The sequence below is a fragment of the Zingiber officinale genome, chromosome 2B (genome assembly GCF_018446385.1).
Source record: "Zingiber officinale cultivar Zhangliang chromosome 2B, Zo_v1.1, whole genome shotgun sequence".
Lineage (NCBI taxonomy): Eukaryota > Viridiplantae > Streptophyta > Magnoliopsida > Zingiberales > Zingiberaceae > Zingiber > Zingiber officinale.
Genome location: NC_055989.1, coordinates 144127740 through 144149029, shown reverse-complemented (window position 1 = coordinate 144149029; position 21290 = coordinate 144127740). Strand labels below are relative to the sequence as shown.

At 30.6% G+C, this 21290-nt stretch overlaps 2 protein-coding genes across 2 annotated transcripts; both read right to left on the bottom strand.

Moving 5' to 3' along the window:
- Positions 1–287: 287 nt before the first annotated feature.
- LOC122049629 lies at positions 288–2508 on the bottom strand. The gene is made up of 3 exons (XM_042610992.1): positions 2427–2508; positions 651–751; positions 288–550 (listed from the first exon to the last, which is right to left on the bottom strand). The coding sequence occupies exons 2-3, from the start codon at positions 742–744 to the stop codon at positions 405–407; spliced, it is 240 nt and encodes a 79-aa protein (XP_042466926.1). The 5' UTR covers positions 745–751; positions 2427–2508; the 3' UTR covers positions 288–404.
- A 3890-nt stretch (positions 2509–6398) lies between these two features.
- LOC122047585 (ADP-ribosylation factor 1-like 2) lies at positions 6399–12482 on the bottom strand. The gene is made up of 6 exons (XM_042608961.1): positions 12098–12482; positions 11087–11177; positions 9891–10006; positions 7634–7693; positions 7481–7546; positions 6399–6811 (listed from the first exon to the last, which is right to left on the bottom strand). The coding sequence occupies exons 1-6, from the start codon at positions 12152–12154 to the stop codon at positions 6635–6637; spliced, it is 567 nt and encodes a 188-aa protein (XP_042464895.1). The 5' UTR covers positions 12155–12482; the 3' UTR covers positions 6399–6634.
- Between the last annotated feature and the right edge of the window lie 8808 nt (positions 12483–21290).

The following is a 21290-nucleotide window of genomic DNA, read 5'->3' as shown; positions in this document are numbered from 1 at the left end:
TGTTCCCTAAGTGGATAAATGAACATAGAGAAAATTAAAAGTATGAATATATAAATAGCATTTAATTTACATTTATCCCCCCTCCCAAAAAAATCAACCATTGATTTTTTTTTTCGTCTTTCAATGCTGTCCAAGCATGATAAAAACAATTTGTGTGATTAGCCATAACACAAAGAAAAGCAAGAATTGATCTTTGAGTCCATGAATCTGAAACTGAGGAATCTTAAATGCTGAAACCATGTTCATAGTTTTCATAGTAAAAGGATCAATAAGGACATAAACCGGAGTCAATCTGGAGAAATTATTACGACTTGGACATCTCCAGAAAGCAATAATCTTCAAACAGAATAGAAAAAAATGGGAGATCAAAATGGCAGCAGAATGTTACTCATGGCTTCCCTTCTTCATGACTCAGATGAATTGACGATGAAGTTCTGTCGGCGAATAGGATTCATGACGACGGGTGGTCCAGCAGTACGAGGCCATGCCTGGAACTTCTTATCAGTCTCCTCCCACCAGCTCTTGTCCGAGACTGTTTTGGGGGTTGTACCTGGTTTGAAACAAAAAGATGAGGTAAGTCCATTTTGTTAAATTTCAATTGATGATCTCCAGTCTCCACCTAAGGACTATGGGCGTGTGATCTAACTGACCTCCAAAAATCTTTACATCTGAAACTACTGTATCGGATACATATGATAAAATGCAGACTGCAACAGTAGTTCCAATAATTTTTCCGGCCGTCATGCCTGATCTGTAGAATAAATATAAGGATTTTAAGTTTTTGAGCACTCAAGAAAAAGGATAAAGGCCATGTAAATATGAAATTAGAAGTCGGAAAGTGAAAATTGCTTAGTATGACAAGATCAACTCATGAGTTTTAATTTCATAGTCATCTTCTATTTAGCTTGTTTAAAAATTCAAGCCTAACACAATGAAAAAGTTCACCCAAATTAAAATTTATGAAAAACAAGTTACAAAATAATAACAAACACTTTAAGTAATTATTAGTCACTAGTACCAAAATGGATGTCATGCATTCAAATGAGAGCATTGATTCTTGTAGCGTCCTAGTGAGATCATTTTGATACGGTTAAAGAAAATTCACATCTATTAACTTTTAAGAAAACATAGTTGTCTAGTTGATTTAGTGAATGCCCAACTAACTCCAAATAAAGTGATGAGCATTGCTCAGTTATTATAGCTTTACAGTGAAAATGAAGCTTAAAAGAACTGTTTTACATAAAGCTCTAATGGGCTGGCACTTGCTATATAAAACCACCTTTTAAAAGCTTGTCATTTCATTTCTATAGATCTAGACTCTGCCACTATTTGTCTGGCGACCAATTCAACTCAATGAGACCCAACCTTACATATAACCAATCAGAAATCTTACCACTTCAGACCATCTTGAACATTGGTTCCTCGTATTCAATTTAAATTAGCTGCTTCCTGACTAATCTATTGGTCTCATATCCCCATTTTTTGGGATTGACTACACCCAAAGATCATGTCCCATGTTTGAATTATAAGTCTATCTATATATTTTGTGATATCTAGATATTCTAAATCACTTAACCAAGCCAAATATATATTTTTTTGTGATATCTATAAAAACTTCCACAATGCTCATGCCTAGTCTTTGAATATGTCCATGTCCTCCAAATCCGTTTCACTTATATCATGAAACATCGTAGCTAATAAATAATGCTCCTAGACAGTAAGTTTGTTCACCGTACCATGCAATAACATCTGCAACCAGTAAACACCAAGGCAGTAGAAAAAACTATCGTAAAAGGCAAGGGATCCAAGAGATGCTAGAAAAATAATTAACTGCAAGCATTATTTTAGTTCATCCATGCTAGTTTCCATTCATCGAGGTCAAGGATCCACTTTCAACTGGATTCATAAACTGTATCTCTCATGCAACTGACATGGAATCTAAATATATCAGTTCTAAATGGGCCGCCTATATATATGTATCGAAGATTCAAACTCCAGAGGGATACCCTTCTCTCTGAGGTCAGATTACATGATCATTACTAAACCCCGCAAATCTGAAAGATCACTTGTTTTTGGTTGGTTGGCGCTATTGCGGTCACGTAGAATTACAAAGTGACAAAAAAAACTTAGTTCAACTCTAAGATAACCAAAAGAACAGATATATCAGAAGTTGATCAGATGAAAATCTTCAGTTATATCCACAAGAGGAAGCCATTATCTTTTAAAATTGAGCAGGCGTCGAAATTTGGAGCCCTAAACGCCGATCGGCCAATCCAAAAAAAAAATTAACGCAAAATAAATTCCTGACGACCACGGCAACACAATAAGCATTGAAACCCAAGATCGCCAGTCGATCGGGAAGAAGAAGAAAAACCAATCGAACAACAGAACGACTGAAAAACAGAAACATAATACTACAAACTCACGAGAGAACTGGATCGGTGGTTCTACTCTTCTCTTCGAGCTCCGTGTGGATCCGGCGGCGCTGAATTCGGCGAAATGCGTAGCTGATACCTGAAACGGGAGGAAAATGCTTAAATAGAGAATGGATTAATAGCAGACAAAATGGATTAATAGCGGACAAAAAGGGAGTACGGGAAGGTGACGACATTAGGGCTAGACTATAAATTTAAAGAGTTTAACGATGAAATTAGATTTTATATATTTATTTAGATTTTTTTATTATATTGATATCCTTAAATATATTTATTATACCGAGAACATTAACTTTTTTACAGATAAATCAGATTTTAAAATATATTTATGTTTAAAAAAATTTACTGTTTGATATTTAAAATTATTAATATAATCCGTTAAATTAGACGCGCATATATTACCTAATTTTATATATCATTTTAAATTTTTTATGTCTAACAATTAATTTTGTTCAAAATTAATTAATAGATTTAGAGAATTTATATAAAATGAAAGTTATCTTGATTATATTCCTATTTTTAAATATTAATTTAATACATTATATTGAGAATAATAATTTTTTATTTAAATCTAAATTAAATTTTAAAATTTAACTGACTATAAAATCATTCTCAAATAATTTATCGTCGGATAGTAAAAAAAAATAAATTGGATATGGAATATATGATTTGATAATTTTAAATTTTTAGATAATTTAAATATTCTGGAATTTTATTTACGTTCTTTAATTTGCCTAGACATAAAAATGGAGTGAATTTGATTTATTAGATTTAACCTTCCTAGAACCAACGGATTCATAAAATATTACCTTTTATGTTTAAAAAAAATTACGAAAGACTTCTAAATTAATGTATTTATGGAAATCACCTTACCACCCACCTTTTAAAAAATTTTAAAAATTATAATTAAAACTATAAAAATGATTTATTTGGGATAAAATAAATGATAAAAATACTCTTAATTATCTATATTATCAAAAATATATATATAATAATTTTTTTAATTATTAAAATAATACTCCACACTAATTAGATACCTAAATATCCCTCTTCGAGATTGTTCCGCTGTGGATCTGGCGGCGCTGAATTCGACGAAATGCGTAGCTGATTCCTGAAGCGAGAGGAATTGATTAATAGCGGACAAAAGGGGAGTACGGGAAGATGACAACATTAGGGCTAGACGATTCGGTTTAGAATTCAGACCGGTGCAACTTTTGAAATTTACAAACCCAACCGGATTTTTGAAAATTTACAAACCCAAACGAAACCGTTCAAGTCGACTATAAATTTAGAGAGTTTAACGTGGAATTAGATTTTATATATTTGTTTAGATTTTTTATTATATTGATATCCTTAAATATATTTATTATACCGAGAACATTAATTTTTTTACAGATAAATCAGATTTTTAAAATATATTTATGTTTAAAAAAATTCAATATTTAAAAATATTAATATCCGTTAAATTAGACGGGCATATATAACCTAGTTTTATATCATTTTAAATTTTTTATGTCTAACAATTAATTTTGATCAAAATTAATTGATAGATTTATAGAATTTACATAAAATTAAGTCATGTATATTTCTCTAATTATCTTGATTATATTCATATTTTTAAATATTAATTTAATACATTATACTGAGAATAATATTTTTTTTTTTAAATTTAACTGACTATAAAATCATTCTCAAATAATTTATCGTCGGATAGTAAAAATAAATAAATTGGATATGGAATATATGATTTGATAATTTTAAATTTTTAGATAATTTAAATATTCTAGAATTTTATTTACGTTCTTTAAGTTGCCTAGACATAAAAATGGAGTGAATTTGATTTATTAGATTTAACTTTCGTAGAACCAACCGATTCATAAAATATTACCTTTTATGTTTAAAAAAAATTACGAAAGAGTTCTAAATTAATGTATTTATGGAAATTACCTTACCACCCACCTTTTAAAAATTTTAAAAAATTATAATTAAAACTATAAAAATGATTTATTTGGGATAAAATAAATGATAAAAATACTCTTAATTATCTATATTATCAAAAAAATATATATAATAATTTTTTTAATTATTAAAATAATACTCCACACTAATTAGATACCTAAATATCCCTCTTCGTGATTGCTCCGCTGTGGATCTGGCGGCACTGAATTCGATGAAATACGTAGCTGATTCATGAAGCGGGAGGAAAATGCTTAAATAGAAGAATGGATTAATAGCGGACAAAAGGGGAGTGCGGGAAGGTGACGATATTAGGGCTAGACGATTCGGTTTAGAATTCAGACCGGTGCAATTTTTGAAATTTACAAACCCAACCGGATTTTTGAAAATTTACAAATCCAAATGAAACCGTTCAAGTCGATTATAAATTTAGAAAGTTTAACGTGGAATTAGATTTTATATATTTGTTTAGATTTTTTTTATTATATTGATATCCTTAAATATATTTATTATACCAAGAACATTAATTTCTTTACAGATAAATCAGATTTTTAAAATATATTTATATTTAAAAAAATTCACTGTTTGATATTTAAAAATATTAATATAATCCGTTAAATTAGACGGACATATATAACCTAATTTTATATCATTTTAAATTTTTTATGTCTAACAATTAATTTTGATCAAAATTAATTAATTGATAGATTTAGAGAATTTACATAAAATTAAGTATGTATGTTTTTATAGTTATCTTAATTATATTCATATTTTTAAATATTAATTTAATACATTATATTGAGAATAATAAATTTTTTTTAAAATCCAAATTAAATTTTAAAATTTAACTGACTATAAGATCATTCTCAAATAATTTACCGTCAAATAGTAAAAACAAAATAAATTGGATATGGAATATATGATTTGATAATTTTAAATTTTTAGATAATTTAAATATTCTGGAATTTTATTTACGTTCTTTAATTTGCCTAGACATCAAAATCGAGTGAATTTGATTTATTAGATTTAACCTTATTCATAAAATATTATGTTTTATGTTTAAAAAAAATTACGAAAGAGTTCTAAATTAATGTATTTATGGAAATCACCTTACCACCCACCTTTTAAAAATTTTAAAAAATTATAATTAAAACTATAAAAATGATTTATTTGGGATAAAATAAATGATAAAAATACTCTTAATTATCTATATTATCAAAAATATATATATAATAATTTTTTAATTATTAAAATAATACTACACACTAATTAGATACCTAAATATCCCTATTCTAAATAGATTTAAGGGCGAACTGCCCTAAACTTCCTACATGTAAATTTAATTAAAATTTATTTTCACCCTGCATATAAATTTTTCTTTGAAATAACTATTTATTTAATTATCCTTATTTTTTTAAGTAAAAAAAAATTAAAATGAGATATATTTTAATTAAAATTCAATATATTTTAATTAAAATTTAATATATTTTCTATTAAATTAAATATAACTCTTTTGCAGATTATATTTAATTATAATTAAATGATGCTGAATTTAAAATAAAATATGTCATTATTTTTATACCAAAATTATTTATTATTTTTTATAAATATAAAAAAATCTAAAATAAATTATGATTTTTTTTAAATTCAGTATCATTTACTTAGAATCTAATATATCAATCTTCTACCCAATTTGATTAAAAAAAATATAATCGAAAACGAGTAGGAAATTGACTTTGCTATTAGGGATTTTAGGACAATTAGATCTAACCACAAAAGAGGATTATGTATGAAATACTATTTTGATCATTTTTAAAAGAAAAATATCCTCTTAACAATAGAAATAATTAGACCGCCCAAAAATTAATATACAATTTTTCAATAACACACTATATAGCACGAGGAAATCTCACCGAAATAATTTCAGATTACTTATCTGTGTATAATAAATCTAATATAAAAATTACAATATCTTTTTAATAATAAAATATTTATTTCTGAAAAAAATACAATAAATTTATGTACTAATATTATATTAAATTTATTATAAAAATACATTAATAAATTATCTCTATTCCAAAATTCAGAAGACTCTTCACTCATAACTTGTGATGTGGAGCAAATGCAGTATGAACCAGTATACAACATACTCTAAAAAACCAAAGACACTGTACAAAGTAACAAGCAATCTTCAGGATCAAATCTATCATAACTTGCAATGGAAACAAGGAGTCGCAAACCAATCAAGTCGGATGCCGTCCAGGGACCTGCAACTCCTTCAGAGCTGACACTAGCCAGTCGAGCCCCTCGTACAGACCATTTCCGGTGAGGGCACAAGTTCCCTGAGCATGCCAAGTTCGGTTCCGCAGATCATGGAGACCCAACCCTTCGGCCACTTCCATTGGAGTCATTGCACCTCTCTGAATGAGAAAAATGAAGTTGAACACCAAAATCAATCTAACATGTAACTTGAAAACATTGACTCTGATTATCGAGAAGTTATGATGTAACCGGACAGACATAATAAGAAGATTTCACTGAGCTTAAGGCACGGCACGTAGGTTGATCTAAAGGAAATATCAAAAGGAGCAGGAAGAAAATTTTCAATGATAATCATGCGATCTGAATGTAGAATCGAGACAAGAATAAGGTCAAGTTAGCAAATAGAAGCATTCAAAATCCCAAAATCGAAAACAAAAACACTTCCATGTATTACTAACTCTACAAATACCATGAAGTTAATAACTGCAAGACCCGGACGATATTTGGAAAATGAGGATAGATCTATGCAGGGATATTTAAGACGACAGAATGGTTTGAAATCTTATATCGTATCTGGAGGCACAGTATGAAGACGAAGACACACTTTATATTGTTTCATAAGAGATCTTCATATTGTCCCAACAAAAATTGATTGTATAATCTTTGCTGTCATAAACTCCTTTTTCTCTTATTTGCACATTTTCACAAGGAATAATTCCACTCTCTATCCTCGAAAATAAACACAGACAAAGAACAAAAAGCAAAGCCAATGTTTGTAACAGAAACACATTAAGGATGACATGATGAAAATGAGATCGCCTACTTACCAAGTCTTGCTTATTAGCAAATACCAATATCACACTGTTCAACATGAATGGATCTCTGATGATAGTCTGAAAGAAATATACAAACTATTTATCAGAATTTTGTAAAGGGAAACAAGGCTAAATAATGGCATCATCAATCATTACACTCCATACCTGAAATTCTTCTTTGGCCTTTCCAATCCTTTCTCTATCCAAAGAATCAACAACATAGATCTAGAAGCATAAACAACATTAGAGCCGATAGTGATCAGTCGATGGAAAGCAACTCTGTGATTCAACAGATAATCAATTGTGCGAAACAAGAAAACAGTGACTTGTTGTAACAAAAGTTGGAGAGAGAATCTTGATATCCTGCTAATATTGATCATTTACCAGGTTATCAATCACCAAATAGCTTCACTGCAAAGAATAGAGTTTCGTACAGAGAAACCTTCTTAAGCTTGCATCAGTGAGACCTAATGCACTTCAGCTGCACTATTCTAATGATTCATGATTATGCATTCAAGGTCAAGGATATTGAGGCTAAAATAGCCATGCATGACGTGTCATTATTTTTGTTACTTCCTTATCTCACTGTATCAGTTTTTGTTTCTTTGATTCATAAACTTGCAGTATACAAGTTTGTCGAACTAGACACCATCATCAACTATTCATTAAAGTTTGCTCATAGATTCATGCCATCGTGCAATGCAGCAACAGAAAAAAAAAAAAAATCTCCCCCAAAATTACATAAAGATAATCCAATGTTATTGTTGGAATTTGTAAACTTCATCATCATTATCAAGCCATAACATTTTGTTTGATTCTCGAATCATGAATCATATGGTTCAGATAATTTTTTAAAAAATATATTAAAAAAATTCTACTTTATTCAGTTTAGTTTTGATATCCTAAAATATAAAAAATCACAAAATGTTTCATTTAATGGCAAAATAGAATAAATACAGTAAGTTCATATCATCTATTTATGACAACATATAAATTATTGTTCCATTAAGAAATAAAATAAAATGAGAAATAAGAATCTTTTGCTTTTGACATCAAACAATACATTGTTGTCAAATGTAAGCCAATTTAGGCACCACGTATCTTCTAAGTCACTATCGATTTCATCATTATTCTCATTTTATATATCAATCCAACAAGATTTATTGTATTTAATCACTGTGAGGTGTCAAATTCACATTGCCTATCATAAACTTTGTATCTTCACTTAACAAATTTTTTTGACACATCATTAATTTCTAAACTTCACTGTATTTGATCATTATGCTTCAATCCTATAACACAAAATTTATCATTTCTTCTTTTAAAAAAAATTCAGTTTAATTTCTAGTATATTGATTTAATTTAGATTGACTTTAAATTGGTTAGATTTAAGTTCTTAATGATTTCTCTTTCTTATCTTTAGATTCATACAAAATCATAGGATAAGATTTGTTTCAAATTATCACAATTCATTTTTTTCATATGTTTGAATCTTATTATTTTATATGTGAATCATATTGCATTGTATAATACATATCGTGAATTGTATACTAACAACTATGAATTGTATTCTTTGATCTTCATTATCCCTCAAACCTTCAAGTTTGACCTATTCAACTTTTCTGACTAAAAATCTATTAAATTTCTTTGAAAATGTCAAATATCATCTTATGCTATTTTCTTTTATTTTATAATCTAATTTGTTCATTTGATACTGAATTAAACAGTAGCATTTTGTTCATCCATAGAGAAGCATACATACAACTCATAGCGCACACAAATTAACAACCAAGAAATTTTTGATGCTTTGCATCATAAAAAGTGGATGATAAAAAATATTTTAGTGAGTTAAATGGAGCCGATAATATACACAAATTAACAACTAACTAAAGAATCTTTTGATGGTGCCATTGTCGTTGTCATCATACTAATCAAGCCATCAAGCCATGTTTTTCCTAACTATTTAAGGTTGGCTACATGAATCCCTTCATTAATTTATGTTCATGGTAGTATGATTAATAATATTTTGTTTTACTGACTAATATTTTTTATAGTCTCTCTCTATCTCATACACCAACTCTATTCGATTCAACTCTTCTAACCCTTGTGCATTTAAATACGATTTTTCATTTTCATAATTGTTGAAGCTATACTTATTACATTTTGCAATAACTTTAAAAATTATTCAGGTGACATGCCTCAAAAAATTGGAAGACAGAAGGAATTTTAGCAAGTCGAGATGTGTTTAAAACAAGCAAAAATATAATCAACTTTGACACTCAAAATTGTCAGATATCTCACTACTGAACACTACATCAGTACTACTTACCAATACTAAAACTACAATCAGATATCTAATGATTAACACTAAACCATACTGCTAACCAAAACTAAAACTAGAACATGAAGGATGACAAATTACCAGTGCATCAGTGTTGCTAAAGTAGTGCCTCCATAAGGGTCTTAATTTTTCTTGCCCACCCACATCCCAGACAGTAAAAACCACATTCTTATATTGAACCTTCTCCACATTGAAGCCTAAAAATACGTAAAAGAGATTTATTATCAACAATGCAATAGAGGTCAGTAAAACTCTCATAGCTATATAATGAACGAAGAGAAGAATCAAATTAGATATAATCACTAGAAAGTGGAATAGAGAATAGTTGGAAGATTCTAATATCATAGGCAAATAGATAATTCATTAATAAAGTTAAAAGAGCCATATGAAGCAAGAGATCTTTTACATAAAAGGACTAATATAAAACAAAAAAAAATGAGTCACAAAACTAGTTGTCTATCTATCGATGATATATTTTAATTACTAATACAATATCAATTTTAACCATAGAAAGGTAACAGATTATAATTTGAGTGACTCGTGGAGGGATAAGATCCATTGAGCGGGACCACATTCCACTTAAAAATATGATATCAAAAAGACAATGATCAAGAGGAAATAATAAGCAAGATGATAAAACCTCATATAAGCTCGAGTAGTAGTTCAAGATGATATCAAGAGGAAAGTTAACACATTATAATTTGAGTGGCTTGTGGAGGGATAAGATCCATTGAGCGGGACCACATTCCACTTAAAAATATGATATCAAAAAGACAATGATCAAGAGGAAATAATAAACAAGATGATAATACCTCATATAAGCTCGAGTAGTAGTTCAAGATGAATATGAACTTCCACCCATAAACTAGTGAGTTTTTCAAATCTATGTAGACAACAAAATGTCTTCAAGTAAAACAAATTTCTTCCCCTCCAATGCATGGTAGAAGAGTATATTCAAAACCAGACCAAACTGGCTAGTTCAACCAGCTAACTCAGGAACCAAAGAACAAGGCTGTCCAGTTTGATTGATGGGGGCATCCTAGTAGAACAGAATTTTAGCCCAGTTCAACCTGAAAAAGTAGGAACTAATTGGCCACCAGTCACAGTCTGGTTTTAAAAATACTTGGCTACTCTACTACTCACACCGAAATTCCATCAATATCAATGAAAGCCATGCAGATCTTATACTCATAACTTCTTGAATAATTATAATAAGCAAATCAGCTCCATAATTTCTGCAGCTTACCTATTGCATTTAACAGTGAAAGATGACTTACCAATAGTTGGAACTGTCGACAAAACTTCTCCAATGTGCAACTTATACAAAATAGTTGTCTTTCCAGCTGCATCTAATCCAAGCATTGCAACCTACAAAGGTCCAGATTCAGAATGTCATAGATATTCTCTGTGCTAATTCATAAAATGAATACAGATAAAACGAAAGGAGTATGATGTGAGATTCGATGCGCACAGTACCAACAAAGCAACACCTATGCAAAGGAAAAAAATGGCTGCAAACCTTTTTACTTATCTATCTTATAAAATCCTATCATGTTCTAATTTTTAAAAAGCATAGTTTCGATAGTAAATATAGCAGGTTGCAAGGGTCTGTATTATGGATTCAATTTCTTAATGCAGTTAAGCAATTACATTAGGTTCCTCCCCGCTTCTATAAGAGTAGCATCTGCTCTTCTTTGTTCTAACCCCAACAGAGTTATACAGGACACCCAATTGATAAATTGAAGTCTTCTTTCTTCTCTGGATAGCCAGTCAGCTTCTCCATTGTCTTCCTGCAGTCAGTAGTTGATCCGCGACTACCAGTTCTTCGTTCATCGGCCCTTAATACATGGAATGTTGAAGCAAAGTGATGGACACCTTCAGGCTCCATTCACGATTCCAGGAGCCTCCGAGCTGATATATCAAAATCCATCTCGGTACAAGTTACTCTGGACTGATAGGAATTATGAATTATATCATTCCAGACAAGCTTCTGTGTATTCTCAATCTAGCTTAAAGCCTACATATCTTGCTATATAATTTTGGCTCCGAAAGTACATGTGCGTCTCTATACGTGCTCCTTCTCGTTCGTTAAATTCTAGATCAAAAATCTTCTTGCTCGTCCATAAAGCATCTTCCCAGTTACCTACCTAAAAATCCGATCTTGCCAATCCTACCGATCACAGAGAAACAAAGAAAACTACGCGCTAATGGTTGATTTATCTGGACAACGAAAAATATCCGATCTCTACGAACAGAAAGAGATGAAATAAGGGGAGCGGAAGAGGGACCCTCATTTCGACGAGGCCGAAGAATCTGTCGAAGAGCTTGCGGAAGGCTTGCCCCATGGCAGGACTCGCTGCTCGCTTCCTCCCCCCTTGCTTCTCCTCCCGCAGCAGATATTCGCGTAACTCGAAGCCGCTCGATCGAGCACCCGATTGGCAATGGCGAAGAAACGAGGCAGCACGTGCGATTGAACAATAGAGGAAAAGGAAGTAGGGGAGGAGATCGGTGGTGGGATATGGCTGCTCGACTGGCCGGAGACGACGATGGGTTGGCGCTGGGTGCCCTAAACCGGTCGGGATTCGGATCTAGCTGCGAGGTGCCTGCGTTCGCAGGGCGTCGATGAATCCAACTTGAAGACCGTCGATCAGCCCCTCCACGATAAAAAAAAAAAATAGTGAAAATAAATGGGTGCAACAGCGGACGCCTTTAATGAATCTGAAAATATTAAAATTAATGAATGAATTTTCTATAATGTACTATTTGACTTAATAACATTAGGAGGTCCGCTCCATTTTTAAATCGATTTCAGATTTAATGAATTATCGGATAAATATTTTTAATAAATAATTAATTTAAGAATGTTAAATTAATGTACGAATATTTTTTTGATTGACCATCGAAAATTTTTATAGGACCGAATGCTTAATGTTAATTTAAAAAATAATAAAAAATAAATACACCAGATAAAGATAATGGATGTTCAATAAAAAATAAATGTTTGTGAGTTTTTTCAAAAAGAAGTATTTGATTTTTATTTTAAACTATCAAATTTAGTTGAATTAGATTATATTCGATATAATATTTTATTTAATTATTCATGAGTAACTCAGGATGAAATTTTATTTATTTTTATATAATTTTAATTTAAATATATCAAATTAAAATTCCAATAATTTAAATCAAATTTAAATTAAAATCATTTCAAAATTATAATTTAATTACGCTCAAATTAATATTCAAACAACTTCAATCGAACTCAATCAAAATTCATTTCGACATAAAAAGTATATATATATATACTTTTGACAATGAATTTAAATATTAATATTTTTATATTATTCACGTTCAATTCGATTCCTTTACAACCTCTAATTTTTTTTCTTTTGTCGGATTATTTTGTGCAGAGTCTTAGATCGTTTGGTCCGTAATTTTTTTTCTTTCATAATTTATACATTTGATCGTAATTAAAATTAATTATAATTTCTTCTAGGTCATCTTTTCATTTAAATTATAATTTTGAGCCGAATCAGGTAATCGAAGATCGTCAATGATGGATAGATTATATGGTACTGAGTAAGGCGGCCCATTTATCGACGATAACTTCTAACCTCTTATTCGATTCAAAATTATAATCTAGATGTGAACATAAATCTAAAAGAGATCTTAGCCAATTTTAACTAGATTATGACATGATCGAATGTGTATTATATAAAAGGGATAAAGAAAATTTAGAAATTATAAACCCAATAATCTAGACTCCTATATTTAGAAAGATCATTTAACTAAGGTTCGAATAAATTTTTATGATTTATCCCTTCCAAAATATTTCTTAGTGGGCCGCTAAGGTGACAGTACAGCGGGGTAGACACTTCAGCGGGGGAGAGATTTTTAAATTTTACTTGAGTTCGGATGAACTAATAATAAAAGAATATCAATTTGCCACTTAACTTTATTCTGCTAAGTGCTCACTCACCCAGACACCGTGCATGGTAAGCAACCAGGATGATTCTGTTGGTGTAATAATTAATAATTATGCCCTAAATTTAATGATCGTTTATGCTAATATGTTCGATTTTACTCGAATTATAAGTGTGTAGGATAAGGAAATTCTAAGAAGATTAAGGATTGATTTTTTGACAAAAAGATGTTAATGTAGATCGAAAGATCATATACCAAAAAAAAGTCCAAAAAATTCTAGGGTTGAATTCTTAACAAGAAAAAAATTATACAAGTTGAAAGATCGGATGCAAGAAAAAAAAATCCAAAAAGATCGATGGTTAAATTCTTGACAAGAAAAAGAGTATGTAGGTCAGAAAATAGGATACATGGTAAGAAAAGATCAAAAAAATTAAGGACTTGATCCATCGCAAAAGGAGGAAATCCAAATAGATTGCGAGATTAGATGCAGGGTAGATTAAGAATTAGAAATGAGAAAGCTCTAAACGCAAAGTCCATAAAGATGTTCATCTAACATGAGGTAATTAGGATGGATGGGTACATTAATGGGAGGTATATGGTTGAAGATTTAGGGATAAAAAATTTAATTTAGGGTTCACTAATCAATTGATGAGTTATACAAATCAATTGGTGAACTAAAACTCTAAACCTTAATTTCGGGTTTTGCAACACCAATCAATTGTCACAATCAATTAGTGGATTAGATAAGCATTGTATCAATCAATTGATAAAGAATTCCTAGCACACAGAATGTTCTCGAATTGATTGACCAGATCGATTATGCATTGTCGATTGATTGGATTGGCAGAGGTTTTGATTAGCCAATAAATTCAAATTGTCAATCAATTGACAAAAGTTTCGTGATGAAACAAAAGTCTGCTAAATTGATTGACCGATCGATTTAGTATTATCAATCGATTGATAATACTCACTAATCGATTGTGATTCAAAATCAGAATAATCTCAATCGTTAGTATGAAATCATTAATTGTTCAATGAAAAGTCAATGGCCAACAATCAATTGATGTGTTCTACTAATCGATTAATTATTTAAAAAAGTGAAAAAATGACCCGGTTCTAAATCCTTTTAGATTAATTATTTAAAAAAGTGAAAAAATGACCCGGTTCTAAATCATTTAAAAGGAGGGCTCAAGGCACATGAAGACACTACTATTGTCTTACAATTCTCCTGCTCATCTTCGGTGTTAAACTCTCATATGCAACATCTTCAAATAGCTAAGAGAAGGAGAACTAAGTCAAAACATAAAATCTCTTCTTTTCTTCTCTCTTATTGCTATTTAATTGTGGAACTTTGTAAGCTACTATAATCTTGTTGTAGATTTCTCCACCTTCGGATTTAGTTCTAGAAGGAAAATGTTTAGTGAAAGAATAGAGCTACAAGTAGATCCTTTAATTAATTGTCTTAAGGACTTAGATACTAAGTAAAATCATCTTAGTTAACATTGTGCTTGTATTGCTTCAAGGTTTCCATTTCCCAATCTCAATACGAAATGATTTGAGCTATTCAACCCCTCAGCTCATAAGGTCCTAATATATTCTCATGTAATGAGGGTTTAAATCTCAAACTAACATTTTTGAACCCCTTATAATTTGAACCACATGTGATGTTGAGTTTTATGCCAAAATCCATTTCCACTTTTCATGTTTACTAGTGGACCATTTATGGAGCGGGTCGTTTCATCATTTGAAAGATTAATTGGACATAACTAGATTTTTAAAAAAATCCGTGTATTATTATTATTATTATTTACGTTAAAAACGTTAATTGATATTATTGCTTTGAAATGACATCGAATGGTATAGGAATAGCACTTTTGCCATTTTTTAGTAAAAAATATAATTCATCAAATCAACTTATGTGAGTTTTTTTTTAAATCTCTATTTTAAAATTTTACGCTGGTAAACTCCATTTAAGAATTTTATTTTCATCATTGTTAAGAAAATATTAAAAAAATATTTCATCTTATTTTTTATTCTAAGCACTATTGTATAAATTAGGTCATAATTATTATAAATATTTTTTTTATTAAATTATTTATATTAGAGTAGTTTTCGTCCAAACCCCTCTAACAAATAATAGTTACAATCATAGTTATTATAATATTATTTAAATACTTTTAATTACAAATAATTTTAATTAAGTTAAACAATTTTTTTATATGCTTTATAGTTTATATAGGTAACAATTTTGATTATTTTTCAACTATAGTTACAAGAACGGTATTTTTAGAATAAAAAAAAGAAAGAAAGAAAAAAACTCTTTAATAAAAATTAAAAGAATTATTTATTTTAAAAGTACTCTTATTGGCAGTAGTCTTTTATTTAAACTACTATATATTACAATAATTTTAAACAAAATTCTTATAATAATATTGAAATTAATTTGTTCGAGTTGAAATGATTTTAATAAAATTAGAGTAATAAATAGGTTTAAAAATAATAATTGATATAATAATATTTTATATCTAATAATTTAGATAAAAATGGTCTAATTTTTTTAATCACGGACGCCCTCTTTGATATGTCCTATTTCACCAATAATTCATATTTTATTATTGTATGTCATTCCATCCTATCAACTAATTGTAAGAACAAGATTAAATCTTATTGTGGTCCGTGGGGGTCCTAGGACGAGAGTTTCATCTTTTGCTGTAAAAATAAAATCTCATTATATGTGATGTAAAAGGATAATAATATTCATCCTAAACACCTCTCCATTAGTTGTCTAGCCATGCCGAGAGATTGTGGAAGAGAGGTAAATTATAGTACCAAGCAACTTCTTAGATGGGAAAAATTTATTCCTTAGAAGAATGAATCCGACAAGTCCTCGCTCTAGCAACTATGAATTGTAGTTATCATAATAGCAGTTATGATTTCGTAACCGCTAGAATAATTATAACAATATTATTTGTAGCCATTATAATATGAATAAAAAAAATGACAATTCGGTGCACGAAGTTCCCGTCACGCGGGGTCCCGAGGAAGGATTCATTATAGTATACGCAGTCTTACCATGTTTTTTTATAAGAGACTATTTCCAGAATTCGAACCCGTGACTTTTTTGTCACATGGCAATAACTTTATCGTTACACCAAGGCTCCCCTTCAGCTATTATAATATGAATATTATTTAATAAAATAAATTTGATAATAACTACGGATACATAATTTAGAGTATCCATAATGTATCATCGTTATAACATCCATCATTTTATCAAAAAGTATGGGGTCCACTGTAACATATCATTATAACAACATCATTCTTTCACTCCACATTACTTTTAATATTAATTCTCATTATTTATGGGTTCCACAATCCACTCAATCATTTTAAAATTATATCATATTAAATAAATATATTTTAAATACGTTTTTAAAATATTTAAATTATTATTATTTTTTTAATAATAATCTTACTTAAAAATATAAGTTTTACTATTTTTGTATTAATTTTATATTTTAAATACGTTTTTAAAATATTTAAATTATTATTATTTTTTTAATAATAATCTTACTTAAAAATATAAGTTTTACTATTTTTGTATTAATTTTAAAAAATAAATATAATTAAAAAAAAAAACAAGGCGTTGCAATTGAATGTGTTTAAAGTGGGAGTGTTATAACACCCCTCTATAATGGGTGTTTAACACTATCAAAAAATATTATAACACTCCTTAAGTCCTTATTAACGAGCATTGTAGTCTGTAGATGCTCTTATATAATATTACAATAATTACGGATTCTTATATGTTACCGTATAAATATTGTTGAATAGATTAAACTTATCTAACATTATATTCAAATCCATCATTTTACAGGTTGGAGTGCTTTTTTTATTAAAAATAAAATAAAAAATGCCCCCTTCAACGTCCTCTTAATATTTACCATAATAATTTTAATAAGCACAAGGAATTTAATATTTTTTTTGTTAGGATACTTTGAAAATTAGAGAGACATGATTAACTGAATCACTTTATCCACGATGATTTGTCACAATAAGAAATTCGAATAAATAGTAACATTAAAATTTATTTGATATTCCTCTTATTAAGATGATTAATCTAAGAATCCATTCTTCTCACGATTTCATCCACTATGAAATTACTCTTTCTCATAAATAAATCGAAGACAATGAAGTCTCGTACAAGCTCACAACAAGAATACAAAGAAAAATAAGGAAGTAAATACATAATACAATGAAAACCTTGATTGTTTGATCTTTTGTTACTCAGAGATGTCTCTTGAAGTTTGGAAAGTGCAACAACACTTGCTCAAGAACTGGCGGAGAGTGTGTGAAGGATGTGGTTCAAAATGTCCACGAGAACTCTTTTCTAGGGTTCTTTGACACCTCCCAATCGATTAGGCTCATTTCTAATCAATTGTCACGTAGGATATGCTCGTTCAACTTGCAGAATGGCTATTTTTTCGAACCATAATCGATTAGCGAGTCATCCCAATCAATTCAGAGAGCCTTAATCAATTACCCAATCGATTTCGCAACTCTCTGTTCACTCGCAAGAATGCCTTAATTGATTGTCTCAAATGATTCTTGTTCTCGCGACAAAATACTGCATAATCGATTGACACAATCAATTAGAAGTGGCTGAATCGATTGGACGAATCGATTCAACCATTGTTTTCACAATTTCTTTTAGCGAAACTCCTAATCGATTAGGAATCCATACTAATCAATTGGAGCAGTCCTACTCGATTAGCCTAATCAATTAGGCTTGGCCCAATCGATTGCCCTAATCGATTGTCTAACTCTAACTTGCTTGATCCAAGTCTAAGGCTCTCTTGCCCAACATCTAATCAGCCATGACTTGTTAGAACTTCTTCACCAAGTGTGTGTTAGGTCAACCTTTAACCCACTAGGGCTTTGCCAACTTTTTGTTGGACCTCTGATCACCAAGTGCAGTCCTCCTTGACCTACTTGAATTTTCCTATTATCTAACTACAGTTAGGACTTTCCTTTTGCCAACGTTCAGTCCTCTCTAACTAACTTGGACTTTCCTTTGTCTAACCGCAGTTAGGACTTTCTTCTTGCCAACGTTTAATCCTCTCTGACTAATTTGGACTTTTCTTTGCCTAACTACAATTAGAACTTTTTCTTTTAACAACGTGCGGTTCTCCTTGACATACTTGGATTTCTTTTGCTTAACCGTAGTTAGGACATTTTCCTTTGCCAACGTGTTGTCTTCCTTGACCCACTTGGACTTTTCCTTTGCCTAACCCTCGAGTTAAACTTGCCCTGCCAATGTACGGTCCGCTTTGACTCACTTGGACTTTATCTTCCTAACCTCCAGTTAAAACTTTATCCTTGCCTAATCCTTGAGTTTCTTCATCCACGACCTACTTGACTTTCTTCTCACACATCGTCAAGTAATCAATCAACCTTGACCTATTTGACTTTTTTTTAGATATTTTTCAAACATATTATCCAAATATCAAAACTTAAGTTTGAACTGACTCGAACTTAGTTAACTAGTCAACCTTGACTCGAGGATGATTGCACCAACAATTTTCTCCTTTTAGATGTTTGACAATATGTATGTTTAAGTTCGGCTAACCCATATACATGAATGTGGATTTCTAACTTAAACATGAATGTGGATTTCTCTTTTTAGCCAAATTCCCATGCCAAATACATGAATGTGGATTTCTAACTTAAACCCTACATTTTCTCCCCTTTTAATACACATAAAAAATTCTTCACCTTAAGAGTCAATTTTATCACAAGAACTCGATGAAAGTCTCATACCTTTCATTATATCCTATTCTCAACCTTAAGCATAATTCTATTATAATGAAGATTTCCAATCTTCCATAGTTTTCAATGCTAGCATTCATAATAATGAAAGTTCCCTACCTTTCATTGTTTCTTCATCCTTATATAAAGAAAAATCATGCTTTTAAAGAAGACCTCCACCTCAAAACATGCACTAAATTTTTACCATTTTACTAACAATGATTTGATGTTTCTAAACTTTTAAGAAACCTAAAAATGAAGTTTTGAGATTAAAAATTCAATATTCAAACCTCCTCCTAAACTCCAAATCAGTCTCCTTTAACCATTCATTTCTTATTTTCATTAATAAAATTATTCTAAAATACTTGTAAAGGCATTTCTTTAGGTCATTGATGGTTAACTCGACTAAATGTGCCTTAATGGATTGAAATCATACCACTTAAACCAAAATCAGCCTTTCTAATTGATTGGTTTTAGCTATCAATCGATTACAACCTCTCTTAATCGATTGAAGTTGGGATTCAATCAATCATCGCGTGCTAATCAATTAGTACCTCTTAATCGATCACTTGATTAATTCTGCAAGCCTCTATGCTCGCGAAATTTACTTCAATTGATTGCCCTAATCAATTATGGTGTGGTAATTAATTAACCAAACTGATTACCGTAACTAAATTTTTGATTTTGATTTCATACTGAATTTCAGAAATTTCTAAATAATTCTATAATTTTCTAAAAATCATGAAATTTTACGCAGACATTATTTTGTTAGTGTAGTGAGTACCAATGATCAAACTTAGGTTTTTATAAATGACAAATGGTTAAAGTTATGTTCCTTATTGTTTAATGCTCTTACTAAGTGTGTAGGACTTGACGAGTCTAAAGGACCTGACACCAGGTTAAAATCCAGCTTGGTCTGTTGGACCTGACAGCCGGTGGGAAGTCTAGATAGGTTAAAGAGCAACCCGATATCTGGCGAAATGTTCGACTAGGTCCACGGGACCTAATAGCTAGCCGAAGTCTAGTTGGGTCTACGGGCTGACAACTGACAAGAAGACCTAGTGGGTCAAAGGAGAGTCAAGCGATTTTGCATGATAAAGATAGTGATCTAGTGAAGATGAGTCTCAATTAGAGACTTTAGGCATTGGTCTGACTAATATTCATTTTAGAAGTCTAAGTTGAAATCATGACTAGATCCTTCTTTCAAAAAGATAAAATCTAATTAATAGTCATTTTATTTTATTGTGTTAACTCTTTTTTATAGGCTATTTTTTATTATTTGGACTAACATGTATTACAGGAGTTAGTGTACAAAAATCAGTCTCGGATGAACAGTGTCTGAGACGCTTCGGAGGGTCAAAGAGATTCTTTGGAGTAGTGCAGAGGCACCCTCGCATGGATGAACTTTGAGGATAAAGTTCTCATAGTGGGGAGGCACCTTGGAGGCTCCTCGGAGTGTATTGGAGGCTCCTCGGAGTGCCTAGAAAGCGCCCTTGCACTGATAGGAATTGCAATTTGTGGAGCTTATTGAGTCCGAAGGCAAGGGGATCACATTTGTAGTTGGAGGCCCCCTCTGTTGGATCGAGACGCACGTGAGAGAGGGAGGGGGGGGGGGGGGGGGGAATCATGTGGTTTTGAAAAAATTTGTTCTTTTTCATTTTATAAAGTCAAGTGCGCAACGAAAAATTAAGTACTAAAGCGAAATCAAAGAACAAGCAACAAAACACGCAGTCGATTTTACTTTGTTCGAAG

Coding starts and splice junctions, on each gene's coding strand:
- LOC122049629 (XM_042610992.1), bottom strand. CDS start 744: ATGACGGCCGGAAAAATTATTGGAACTACTGTTGCAGTCTGCATTTTA. Junction 551..650: donor AGATGTAAAGATTTTTGGAG/GTCAGTTAGATC, acceptor GTTTCAAACCAG/GTACAACCCCCAAAACAGTC.
- LOC122047585 (XM_042608961.1), bottom strand. CDS start 12,154: ATGGGGCAAGCCTTCCGCAAGCTCTTCGACAGATTCTTCGGCCTCGTC. Junction 11,178..12,097: donor TCGGCCTCGTCGAAATGAGG/GTCCCTCTTCCG, acceptor GGACCTTTGTAG/GTTGCAATGCTTGGATTAGA. Junction 7,547..7,633: donor AGGCCAAAGAAGAATTTCAG/GTATGGAGTGTA, acceptor TATTTCTTTCAG/ACTATCATCAGAGATCCATT.